General features: G+C 48.6%; 1 protein-coding gene across 1 annotated transcript in view; it reads right to left on the reverse strand.

The window, feature by feature from the left end:
* The window catches only part of Galnt15 (polypeptide N-acetylgalactosaminyltransferase 15), a 37,817-nt gene extending 27,177 nt beyond the window's left edge, over nt 1-10,640 (reverse strand). The window contains exon 1 of the mRNA XM_028787556.1: nt 9,407-10,640. Within this exon, the coding sequence (XP_028643389.1) occupies nt 9,407-9,954 (548 nt within the window). The 5' untranslated portion in view covers nt 9,955-10,640. The remainder of the gene's footprint in view (nt 1-9,406) is intronic.
* Nucleotides 10,641-13,449: the final 2,809 nt, after the last annotated feature.

Consider the following 13,449-nt stretch of genomic DNA (forward strand, 5'->3'; position numbering starts at 1 on the left):
TTAGGGAAAAGTTATTTTGTTTACATTACTATAAGGGATTTGTTCTGTCTGTAAAGTGTAACCTAGGAAGGATCATCAACCATCTAAACAAAATGAATCTGGATTATTACTCTGTAAAATTCACAGCAGTAAATACTGTTTTTGTTGAATGTATTAACATCTTATGGTCTGAAAATGTGGGTTTTTATTTGACACGTTTAAATAAAATGTTTCTAACTAGAAAAAAAATTAGGACCATTTTCCTCTTGAGCCAGGTGTGAAAAAAAATATGAGCACAAACTCTCTGTCATCATTTTTGTAAGGTGCTGTTTATATATGTAGGTGTATGTATGTATGTATGTATGCATATGTGTGTATGTCTGTATATGTGTGTATGTGTGTATATGTGTGTATGTATGTATGAATGTATATGTGTATGTATGTATGTATATATGTATGTATGTATGTATGTATGTATGTATGTAAGTGCTCTACCACTGAGCTATATCTCTAGCCCTTATTTATTTACTTATTTATTTATTTATTTATTTAGATAGGTGGTACTATATAGCTCAGGCTAGTCTTGAAGCCTCAGCCTCTTCATTGCCAGGACTGCAGTGTGGATCAACATGGCTGTTGAACACTGTTATCTTTAACAACTCTGCAGCATGGACACTGCCTTAGGGTTTTACTGCTATGAACAGACACTATGACTAAGGCAACTTGTAGACAACATTTAACTGGGACTAGCTTACAGGCTCAGGGGTTCAGTCCATTATTATCAAGGTAGGAGCATGGCAGCGTGCAGACAGGCAGGTGCAGGAGGAGCTGAGAGTTCTACATCTTCATCTGAAGGTAGACAGGAGAAGACTGGCTTCCAGGCAGGTAGGACAAGGGTATTAAAGCCCATACCTACAGTGACACACCTTCTCCAACAATGCCATACCTCCAAACAGTGCCACTCCCTGAGCCAAGCGTATTCAAACCATCACAGACTCTCACTGACTATTTTCATGTTGGGTTTCTCTTCTCATGATGCAAATGCCAACAGATGTCACTTCAGAGATTTTGTGAGAAATAAGTCTGACGAAGTGCTTAGCATCAAGCCAGGCCTGGGCTTGCGACCCCTTTGAGAGGCCAACCTTTCAGTTCTAGTTCTTCCAGACAACTCCTGCTGCAGAGTCCACAGCTGTGAGCTAGGAAAATGCTGACCAGTCAGGGCACAACTTCTCTTTGACTTCCCAGAACATTCTCTGTAGCACAGCAGCCTCTTTCAGGCCATTGGCCCTGGAGCCCTGTCACTTCCCAGCTGTGCAAATGACTCCAGCCTTGTCACTGGTTTAGCTTCTGACTGCTGTGATCTCCTGAATGACCCTCATAATGCCCCAGGAAGAACACTGCTGCCAGTAATCATCTACAAACACCCCTGACGATAAAAGGCAGAAAGCTGTTTCAGTCTGGAGACTCTGAAACAGAGCTCTGAGTTTGATGTCAGTGATTCTTTTTGCGCATTTCTTTCTTGTTTTTTGAGATAGGGTTTCCCTGTGTATCCCCGGCAGTCCTGGGTCTAGCTCTGTAGACAAGGCTGGTCTTGAACTCACAGAGACTTGCTTGTCTCTGCCTCCCTGAGTGCAGAGTTTAAAGGCATGTGCCACCACCACTCAGCTAGTGTTCTTGATTCTGTAGGGTTCCTTTACAGTAGGCAGACAGTTAGAAGAGGTGGAATTTCAAAGAGTGTTCTGTTTCCCAAATTTCTGAGTTTGATGACCAGACATATGTGTGTTTTCTCTTCAAATTGAGAGACGTGGTGAGCAGATGGGTGGGAAGTATGAATGGTTATAGCATACGGGCTGACAGGGGTCCTATAGGTTTGATGGGCAAAGAATACAAGACTCTACAAAGCCTGGTGGGTCTCCTGGAGCAGTGTGGCGAGGACCTACCTCCTCTCCCTGGAAGAAGCTCTCATAACCTTCAAGATTCACATAGACCATGCAGACCACCTCCTCAGGTCAGAGGAAACCAGAGCTGAAGACCACCATGAAATGGCTGGGTGTGTCAGGGAGAACCAATAGAGCTCTGAGTGGTGTGTACACCGTGGTGTCTGCCTGTGGTGTGTGCACAGGTCTAGCGCCTCCCACACACCTCATCAGTGGAGAACCAAACATTGTAAGTTAAGCATTGGCAAAGCCCTGGGAGCTCAGAGCATGCTAGATGGTTCTAGTGGAGTAGGGATTTATTAATTTGCTCCTGGTGACGGAGGGTCTGGAAGAGGGGGTCTGGATGATGCAGGTTGTACAGCTTCCCAACATTGTGGATGGAAGGGGGTTTGAATATATTTGAAGTTTGAATAGTTTTATAGCCCTCTGTGGCCCCAGAGATGTGGGCTCCATCACCTAGTGGGCAATGAGAAGAGGCCTCACTATGCCCATGGCTAGCAGTGCAGTAGAAAGAGTGTGCCATACCCTGAAGCCAGACTACTCTTCCACCCCTTTCTCCAAGACTCTTGGCTAAGAGCATCTTGGGAGTTCACTCCTGTGCAGCAAACAGAGAAGGAATCAAGAGTGACCACTGGGTTTGAATCCTGGATCTGTTCCTTCTGAGACTTGGATAAGTGGTGTGAAATCTGTAAGGCTGACAACTCCAGAGTTATGTACTACACCATCTCTCAGAACTCCCAGCAGGCCTGAACTCCAGCTGCTTCCAGGGGCAACCATCTTGAAGACACAGCTTGCCCTGGTAGCCTTCTCTGCTTGGTGCCCCTTCCCAGGCTCTGCCAGGTCTTCCCAGGACCCTCACCAACTCATCCTCATATCAGGTCTGCTAAAATTATGGAGCTTGCATCCGACTACAGAAAACAAAACCCAAATACAAAAGCTATACAAGTGCCTAAAGGAGACCTGCGGGGCATGAAGGCATGAAGAAGGGAGAAGGCAGTTCAGACCGGATCAGGCTGGCAGGTCCTTCGCAGGTCCCTCTGCCAGGGACCAGGTAGGGGAAGGGACTCAGCTTGTACCCAGAGCTGAGATAACATATTCCAAAATACAAATTTATCTATATTTAACTTATCTTACAACAAATCTACAATAACAACAATTTTCTATTTTGTGATGTGTGTTTTCTAGGTCATTCCAAAGAGATTGAACTACTAAGGCCGATGAACAACATATCGATCCAGGCCAGAGGCCCTGGGCCAGCAGGTCACTTTGCCTCTTAAAACTTGTGTGTTGAATGTGACTTGAGTCCTTCTGGCCACTTCTGTGACACAGCACAGTTTATCAGCGAGGGAGTAAGTTGTAAAGACCTTGGGACTGTCCAGGGGACCAGACCCTCAGGCTGAGTCCTTGAAGAACACGTGTGTTGTTATTAAATGGTGGGACTTCTTTGAGTTTGTATCCACTGTCTGGCAAATATCTTACCAACCCAGTTTTTAAGTGCTTGATGTGTGTCCCACAGCCCAGCCCTGCCCAAACTGCCTCACCTTCTGAGGGAGCACTGGGAAGGCTTAAACAGAGGGCGTTGGAACCAAGGTGACCCAGGTTTGGAGCCTGCCTTTGCTACTGACATCACCAATTAGCCAGCATGGAGGCACAAATGCTTTTCTTCAGGGAGGGGTATGGCCTGAATGCAAAGGGACAGTCACCACACTGAGAAGCATGTCAAAGCATGCTCACTGTCTGGGTCAAGACTCCAGGAGCCAGGTTCTAGTCCACTTCTCCTCTTGCTGCTCCCCCTTCCCCTGTGAACTTGGCAGAGGCTTTTGGATGATGGTTGTGAAGAGGCTGAGTACCAGATGGCCTGGCTGGAGCACTGGTCTCTCCCACCCCCGTTGCCTGGCCAGGGTAGAAAGCTTTCTGTCAGTTCCCTAAAGCTGTGTTGGCTTTACTGCTCCCACTACACCAGTGGGGGATGCCACTGTGTGGCCTTCCACATCTTGTCTCTCACCCTGCAGCTGCTTGTCAGTGTCCCTCAGTGTCCCCAGAACTCTTTAGGGAGTGGGGCTAGAGCTGGTCTTGTTCATCTTCTTACTTGTGATAGCTGTTAACTAGAAGCTTTTCTGGGGGCTGGAGGGATAGCTCTGTAATTAAGAACACTTGTTGCTAACATAGAGGACCCAGGTTTAGTTCCCACACCACAAACAGTTCACAACCATCCTTAACCTCAGTTCCAGAGGATCTGATGCTTTCTTCTTACCTCCTTGGGGATGCACCAGGCACATATATGGTGCACATATACACATAGGCATTTTAAAAAGCTGCAGGCAAGCATATATAATTTTAGTGCATTTCCAAAAAAGTAACCTCAGATCGTATATGTCAGAAAAGATTGTGAATTAGGCTGAGGAGTTAACAATACACCTGAGATAGAAGTTTGGTCTCTGTCGGCTTTTCTATTTATTAATGAAAAAATATTCTAAATAAAAGTGTGTGTGTGTATGTATGTATGTAGGTGTATATGTGTGTGTGAGTGTGTGTCTCTGTCTGTGTGTCTGTGTGTGTGTCTGTGTGTATGTACATGTGCATACAGGTGCCTGCAAAGGCCGGAAGAGTGCAGTGGATCATCTGGAGCTGGATTTATAGGCAGCTGTGAACCACACAGCGTGGGAGTTGGCATCCAAACTCAGGCTGTTTGCAACAGCTTTTCGGGCTCTAACTGCTGAGCCGTCTCTCCAGTTCCTCATATTCCCCACCCCCCAGTACTGGAGATTGATTCTTGGATCTTGTATGGGATACGCAAGTTCCCTTGCACTTAGCTATGTCCTAAGCACCAAACTTTCATACGAGGTAAATGCCACAGAGAACATCTGAAGTAGACATTACTGCTACCCCACTGGTCGGAGTGGGACCTTGGAGTCCGAAGTGTTGATGCGGTAGGTCTGTGGATCCCACTTGGTGTGGCCAGGTAACTAACATTGGTATAAATCCCCCTCCTTAGGAATTAAAGAGAATCACGTGCAGGCTGACTTCCTCTACTCAGACCCCTAAAGCCAGCTGGAATTTCGGACACACAGAACAAGCCCCCCATCACACTGGCACCCTTAAGTACTTTGGACCTGTGGGTTATACTAAGCAGTTTTTGCCACAGCCATGTGGCAGCTGAAGGGATCAGAAAAAAACATAGCCACATCACATGAGCCTCACGGGCCAGAAGCACGGTGTTTGCTGCTTGCCCCCATGACATGGCCATCTAGGCCCAGATACAAATGACGCTGAGTCCCTTCCTAGTCCTGTTTTTCCTCTCCCTCTGCTTCTCAGATTGCTCCCTGACTAACTGATGCCCTGTCAGCCATGGCTCCATTGTCTCTCACAGGTCAGGCTGTTGAACTCACGGGGGTGGGGGACAGAGTCATCAATGGACCCTGTTCTCAGCCTGGCTGTCTCTAAGAGCCATCTCACCCTCATGGAACAGATGTGAGGTGGGGCACAAAGACCCAATGTCTGTGTTTTAACACACAGTGTGCGAATTAGGCCTGCACATACTTGGGACTCGCTGGTGCAGCCCCTGGTTCTGAAAGTGGAGCCAGCAGAGCAGACTTAGCCTCCCTCAAGCTGCAGCCCAGACCTCTTGAACCCATCTCTGCCTGTCAACCCGTTACTGCATGTGCACAGGCATGTTAAAGTTGGGGATCCCTGCTCTGGCTAACCTGGCCTAGAGAGTCGAATTTGAACAGGGTCCCCCTAGCATCTTCAGAGCATCTGTAATATCCAGGAACCTGTACTTCAAAAAAGCCTTTTGGGTGCTTGGGTGACACCATAAGTATTATTAAGCCAGATGGGCATTTTGTAGGTTACATCCAGCCCTCTGATGTCCCGGAATGAGACGCTGGGCTTCAGTTCCTTAGAACTACTGAGGACTCTGTGGTAGGCATCTACCAACATGCTCTCAGGGCTTGGGTGGGAGGTGACCAGCTTTAAGACTGGCAATCTTTAAATGTTTGCAGTTCAGGTGTTTTTCCCAGGTCTGGTCCAGAAATTGGCAGACTTGGAGTTTATCATAATGGTTAAGAGAGTAACTTTGACATCAAACAGGCTATTGGCTCACATGGCACCAATCCATTCCCCTTTCTACACCTCGATCTTCCTCATTCATAAAATGAAACCTACTGAACAGATCTGTGAAGCAGATCAAGGAAGTAAAAACCCCTTATTGGGGGAGTTCCTAGTACATATTATATGCTTACTAAAAGCGTACTAGAGTTTTGCCTCTCTATCTGGAGACATTGGTTCTGTGATGGGGTCTCATGGGGTAGCTCAGGCTATCCTTGAACTCACAATTCTCCTGCCCCATTCTTCTTCACCGAGTGTTGGAGTCACAGGCATGTACCATCATGTCTGGCCCCAGAGCCTGTCTCTTGGCTTCTTTTACTCTAGTATAGTTTTCTATTTCAGTCTTTCATTATTGGTCACTCCGTTGAACGTCCTATATGCAAACTGACCTCCAGCTGTGATTCTAGAGTAGGCCTGGAACCTAGCCAGGGGACTGACAAAAACCAAGGTGGTGTGTGGTCTGGGTGAAGGTCAGGAGGACATGTCTGGGTTAGGAGTCAAGGAGGAGCTGGGAGGCATGTAGGACAGAGGACACCAGAGGCAGAGATCTCCCAGCCCTGGTAGGAAAGCTCAGGTCTCCACACCACGTATAGATGCTTACTATGTGGCATCTCTTGTTTTTCCACCCAGTAGAATGGGGTGGAGGTGGGGGCACTGTCATCTTGGATAGAGGGCAAGGGTTTTGACTGCCTTTGCAGTCTCTGGTATCTGCTGGTGTGAGCGCTGGTTGCATCGCCTGCACTCACTGCTAGTGGCCAGCAGAGGGTGCTGTCCACCTCTACATAGAGCTGGTATCTGAGACTCCCAGGATGGAGAGCCCAAGGATATGTTTCACTTGAAGGAAAGAGGTTTCTTGACTGCCAGAGACCTTTCAGTGTGGAGATGGGGCAGGTCCCAGACTGCCGAGATGCACTGGTTACCATGGAGAGAAGAAACAGCCAACGAAGTGGCCTGCCCAACATATATGTACGTATCCAAGGAGTTTTACATTAAACACGCCTGGTATATCTGTATCCACTTGTACCACCAACTCCTGTGCACACATGAGCATCACACTACAAGTGCATACACATGAAACACACTTGCACACAAGCACATGACCATTGCAAGAAACATCTACAACACACGTATTATACACATACGTAGAACACACATATGCCCCAGAGAACATAAAAAATACTGTATCATAACGTATACATATAGGCATAGTACATGTACAAGCCACATCAAACACACAACATATACCATATGTATACCCGTTATACTCCTGAATGTCATACATAGTACATGTAGTCATGTACTATGCCTGTGCCCAGTAATCATGCCACAAAATGCACCCAGTTTGTACTGTCTACACATCATATGCATGCACTATATAATAAATGCATAACAAGTGCACATGTGTCTTACATACAATGCACTTGCAACACATATGCAACACATACAATAATTATAACACATATAATATATACACTGGCACTATACACACAAAGGCCCATACGTATGAAACACTGTCCCAACCCAACACACATAAACACTACATAAAAACAAGACAAAGCCACAACATAACACACACATATAGTTCCACATAATACATGCCCCAGTGACCAATGGATACACTATATATGTATGTACTGTACGCATCCACAGCTTGAAAACACTCATGACATCATATCGCTATAGCCCACACCTGTGCCTACCATACCACATACAACCTGCAGATACCAAACCCCAAACTACTATACACATGTACTACACACCACACACCCCCATTTAATATTCACAGAATACTGTACACTCAACACACAGTGCATGCACAGGTCATATGTGCACAAGCACAAATGTGCATGTGCAGGGTGCTTTGGAAACAGACACACACACACACACACACACACACACACACACACATCCCCAAAGCCAGAGCTAAAGTTTCTTGTTTACAATATTGAGATGCTCACTCATGCTATCAGCCAGGGAAAACATGCATGGAACAATCATCCAGCAGCCATCTCTGTATGAGGTGGTGTGAGCTGGATGCTGGGACATGCAGTGCACAACGGCTCCTGACTCTGCAGACTCAACACAGCAGGGGAAGCAGGCAGTGCAGAAATGAACACAGTCAGAGCCATGTAGTGTCTGCTCTACAAGGTGCTGTGAGTTCAAAGACAGCCTGAAACCAGAGTAGGTGTGCAGTCAGCACAGCAGAGCTGTGACTGTTCTAGGACACACAACCTAAGGCGGCCCGTGCTCCCAGGTGATCTGCACATCTGTGCCTGCAAGCATCTTAGCAGCTGGGCCGAGAGAGGTCAGGGGCCCAAAGAGTCATGGCCCTGCTCCCAGCTATCCCACACGTGTTGTTTTGCTTCCAGGGATAGAAGATCTGTTTGCTTTCCAGAAAGCTCAATGGGCTGTGGAAAGGGCCATGGCTTCTAGGGCAGGGCCGTAGGCCGCTCTAGCTACCTAACCAGTGCTTCTGGATGTGAGCAGGCAATCTCTTGTGTGTCTCTGTGGCTATCCATGGTGAATGGGACCAGCCACTAGAGAATGAGCCACCATCTCCCTGGGCACTAATCTGCATGTCACATACACCTCACAGCTTGCCTTCTAGGGGTGGGATACCCTGCAGGCTGAGTCGTAGGCAGTGCAGCACATGACATCCCAGGCATTGGAACTGTTCCTTTCTTGTAGGGATCAAGGAGAGTAGCAGAAAGTGATGCTACAGGCCCCCCTGGCACTTAAATACCTGAATTCACATTTCTCCGTTGACACTTACTAGCTGTATGACAGTGGGCAAGCCCAGGGCCTCTGTGCCTTACTTTCCAACTGTACAAACCAGGCGTGAGGCTAACACTAGCTCAGTGCAAGAGGACTTTTCTAGGGCCTTATGGGTTGCACGGGGAAAGCACTTAGACTAGAACCAGGTACATAGCAAGAAGCACATATGCATTTCTTGTATCTTTTGCAGCTGCTTCTTTAATCCCAGATAAAGGTAAACACCGATAATAACCCAGCCTGTACTGGAGTCAGCATGAGAGATGGAAGGTGCCTCAAACCTTCTTCTCCCATCTCACAATGAAAGCTGTGTGACCTAGGGAGACTAAAGGGAGGACTGGAAAGAGAATGAACAAATGAGACCTTCTTTCCCCGTGGGACTTGTTAGTAGCAGATCAGTGCTTCTGGGGCTTCAGACTGAGCAGGTCAGAGATGGGATTTGAGAATCTCCAATTCAGGCACTTCATCAGCAAGGCTGATATCAGGCCCCCGGGGACCACATCTTAGGGAGCACTGTCTCAAGGATGGGAGAGGAAGACTGCAGACTGGGACTTTACTACCACTGAGTCACACACTTAGACTGCAGAAGGGATTGCAGGGCCCTTACTTACAGTGGGTGCCGCACCTCAGGCAGAACGCTCCTCAGGGGCAGACGGGCTCTGAGTGCCTTGTTGAGGCCATCTGAGTCCAAGCTGAGTGGGGTCAGTGTCTCTTCTGATTCCTCCCCATCCTCCTCGGTCCTCCAATCCTTCTCAGGGGCTTTCTCATCCCGCCTCCTGCTCGTGTGTTTGATGAACTGGTAGCTGCCCTGTCTCCTGCCCTGGCTCTGATTCCTCCTAGCTCTGGGAGAGGCCACGGCCACGAGCAATTGATCCTCCTGCAGGGAGATGAAAGGTGGCAGGCCATCCAAGAAACTGTACTCCTCCCCCTCATCCTCAGCCTCCAGAACCCACTCCTGAGAGTCCCCAAAGTCCAGGCGATACCCCGTGTCAGGGCTGTGTTTATTAGCCTGGGCTGTGACAGCCTGGTGCAGGGTGAGCGGGGGAGGGTGCAGCATGATCACCATCATCAGGACACATCCCAGAGTCAGAAAGAGTAGGAGGAACTGGGGCCTGGAACGTCCACTCCTGGGTCGCTTCCTCAGGAGCATGTCGTACATATGCAGCCACTCGCCGGAAGCAACAGGTCCTGATCAAGTTTGCTTCCTCCTTGCTACCCAGGTGCCTTCAAGCTTGTAACTGAACCTGGGCTGTTCATTCCAGCCGAAAGGCTTTTTGCCAGTCACCTGCTCCTTTTAACTCACCAGACACTTGCTAACAGCATTTGTAAGACCCACTGCCCTCTGGAATCAGAAAGGCACCAGAGTTTAGGGTCCTGGGTCCTCGCTGAGTGTTAGTTGTCTTCTGAGAAGGGTCTCCGGTTGTTGGCTCCCCTCTCACCCTGTTCTTGTCCATCCTGCTCTGGTGATCCCCATGCTCCTCCCTCTGCATGAGTGGTCAGGTTCTACAGGCTGTCTGGGGCGAGTTGCTGGGGGTTCAGTCAAGCCAAGATGACAGACATCCTCCTTCGGATGCCTTGAGTCAGGTCAGAGTAACAGATGTAAAGCCGGCAGGCACTGTCCAGGGTTTCCTTTCACACAAACCTCCAGCTCTGCAGGAACCCTCTGCCAGACACAGCGGGAGCCAAGCACGGGGCTCGCTCCTGGTCCTAATGCCCTCGCGTCTCCAGGCTTTGTACAGCCACACATCGTCACCCCAAGAGCCTGTCCAAAACAACACCCTCCCAGGAGTTCAGACTTGAGCACCATTCATAGGGAGGCATCCTCTCCCCACCCAGAAGAGCAGGAAGGAGAATTCCCTCCTGGTTCAGACAGGCTGCCAAGGTGACATAGATGCCAGGAGCCAGCTGCCTGTCAGCACCTTCAATCTCCCTAGGCAATCTGCCCAGCTATGCTGTGCTCCTTCCTGGGGCCCACTAGCCTTTCCTTTCTAAAAGTGAGGAGCGGAGGGAGCCCTTGGAAGTCTGGCTACCTGGCTCCCACAGAAGCACCTGGAGGCTGATGGAGAAGCATACTTCAAGCTCTTCCAGTCTTCAAACTCCACTTAGCTCATATACGTGTAACGAGCAGCTGCTGTATGCCCCAAACTGTTCCCTGGACCAGGGAGAAGTGAAGCAGAGAATAGTCAAGCTGGGACCTCCCGGTGCTTACATGACAATGAGGGAAATGGAGAGATGGTCTGTTAGTGTCTGCAGGTCAGACTGGTATGTCAAGGGCCAAGGGGGGAAAATGAGGCAGAGATAGGAGTGGGGGAACATGGGCTGGAGGCAAAAAAATCAATCTGAAGTGGCACTGTGTTTTCCCTAGAAGAGCCAGCATCTGTGTAATAGGGCGAGCCAGGCAGAATGAATAACAGAGGCGGGGTTCTGAAAGGAGTGGGTCTGGTATATGGAACAGTGAAGGGTTGGTGTGGCCAGAACAGAGCAGGCCAAGTGCACAGTGATGGAGCCATGATAGGAGAGGAAGCACAGAGGGAGACAGGGAGGGCAGAGTTGGAGCAGAGGCAAAAGGAGACACGACAGGAGGCAGAGCATGGTGGGAGGTGGATTACTGAGAAGTAAGGCATGCTGGGAGACGGAGCATGATGGGAAGTGGGGTACAATGGGAGATGGCACAGGACAGGAGGCAGAGCTGATGGGAGGTGGAGTTTAGTCAGAGGCGGGACAATGGGAGGGAGCATGGAGCAAGGAGAGTGAAGGAAAATAGACATGGGACATGGTGTGTGACTGACACATGTCCCCAGAAAAGGAACCCACAGCAGACCAAAGTAATAACTGCACCAAAGTCCAGTTTGGTGGGTCAATGAGTTTTAATTGGGGATACTAACAGGAGTGTGGGTCAGAGGTTACAGGAGGAGGGATGGTGCAGAAAAGCAACAGTATCATTGAAAAGCTCACCCACCACGGGTGGTAGCTCATGAAATCTGTGCCCCTGCGCTCTCTGCACAACCTGCAGGCAGCTGAGCGGTCCAGCGAATCTCTCAGCTCAGCTGCACAGTCTCCTTCTCAGGGGAGACCTCTATAAAGCAAAGAAGCTTTGAGTTCCACTTCCCAGACATGTAACCCTTTGCTTACCTCCTGAGCCTTTCCCTCCCTCCCTGGGGAACATTTCAATTTATAATGAGGAGTGGAGCATGATGGGAGGTAGAGCATCATGGGAGTTGAAGCACCATGGAGGTGAACCAGTGTGGAATGTGGAGTGACAGGAGGCGGATCACTCATTACTGGAGGGGACAGAGCAGGGTTGGGGAATGATGGAGGACATCTCCATAGGGCATGGAAGGGACCTCGGCTTTCCTTCTGACTGGCATGAGAGCCTTTGTCGACCTGTGGGCAGAGGGAGACCTCTGACTTGGGCTTTAACTGAATCCCTCCGCCTGTTCGGTCGAGATTACCAAGGGCAGAAGCAGAGAAACAGATCATTGGTGAAGCTCAGAGTGACATCAACAGAAACGTGAGAACTGAGCAGCAACTGACAGACTTTAGAAAGAACCTACAGTGTGCACTAATAAAGCTGGCGTGTGGTAGAGGAAGGTCACGGAAGGGTTCCATGAGAAGTCATAAGCCTGAGGTCCCCATCGCCTGCGTGAGGAACGCAGGGAGCAGGCGGAAGGAGGTGAATAGCAATGGATTATCTGGGGACATGTGACATTGGCAAGGTCAGGAAATGGCCAAGGAAAGATAAAGTGTTGGCTGTGGGATATGTGTCCACTCTGCTTCCTAGATGATAACAGACAGGCCTGGCTTGTACCTCTGGTGCCGGATACTCAGCCACATGTAGATGGTGATTGAGTCTGAGGTTACTAACAGCAGGTGCAGACAACGCACAGAAGTTCTAGGTTCGTATCTGTTCCTATGATAAAATAGCTCGATAGAAAGCAGTTTAGGGGAGAAAGGAGTTTATTTAAATTTACAATTCCAGGTTACAGTCTCTTACAGTGGAGAAGTCAAGGAGTGAACTTCAAACAGTCAAATCACATCCAGTCAAGAATAAATAAATAAATATACACATGCTGGCTTGCCTGTGCTAAATTAGAGTTACTTACAAAGCTCAGTACCCCCTGAATAGGGAATAGTGCTACGCGCTGTGGGCTGGGTCTTCTAGCATCAATTAATTAATTAAGACAATATCCCATAGTCATTCCCCAGGCCAATTCAACATAGACAGTCCCTCACTGAGATTCTCTCTTCAGATGATCCCAGGTAAAGTCAAGTTGACAATTAAGATGAATCATCACAGGGATGGAGAACGCTGGGTGATCTTGGTGAAGGGTAGTTGACCACTGCTGTGAGCTGCATTTCTTTTGATGGATGTGGGAGTGGTGTGGGTGACATTGCCACTGGGGAACTCTTGAAGTGAGTTTGATCATTATTTTATGTTTTGATTTTGACCTTAGAATGTAAGGTTTAAATTTTCAGGTAGAAATGTTTCTACTTTTGACTCAGTTGGTTCTCTGTCCCTCCCTCCTTTCCTATCTCCCTCTCTGACACAACAGGATATATGTAGATGTTCCCCCAATAGCCCAGTGCTGACGCAGTGCCCAGACCTCAGATCTTGGTCTCCACCTCTCCAATCTTAGACTATCAGAGTTGGGTG

The sequence above is a fragment of the Grammomys surdaster genome, unplaced genomic scaffold (genome assembly GCF_004785775.1).
Source record: "Grammomys surdaster isolate TR1022 unplaced genomic scaffold, NIH_TR_1.0 125669, whole genome shotgun sequence".
Classification (NCBI taxonomy): domain Eukaryota; kingdom Metazoa; phylum Chordata; class Mammalia; order Rodentia; family Muridae; genus Grammomys; species Grammomys surdaster.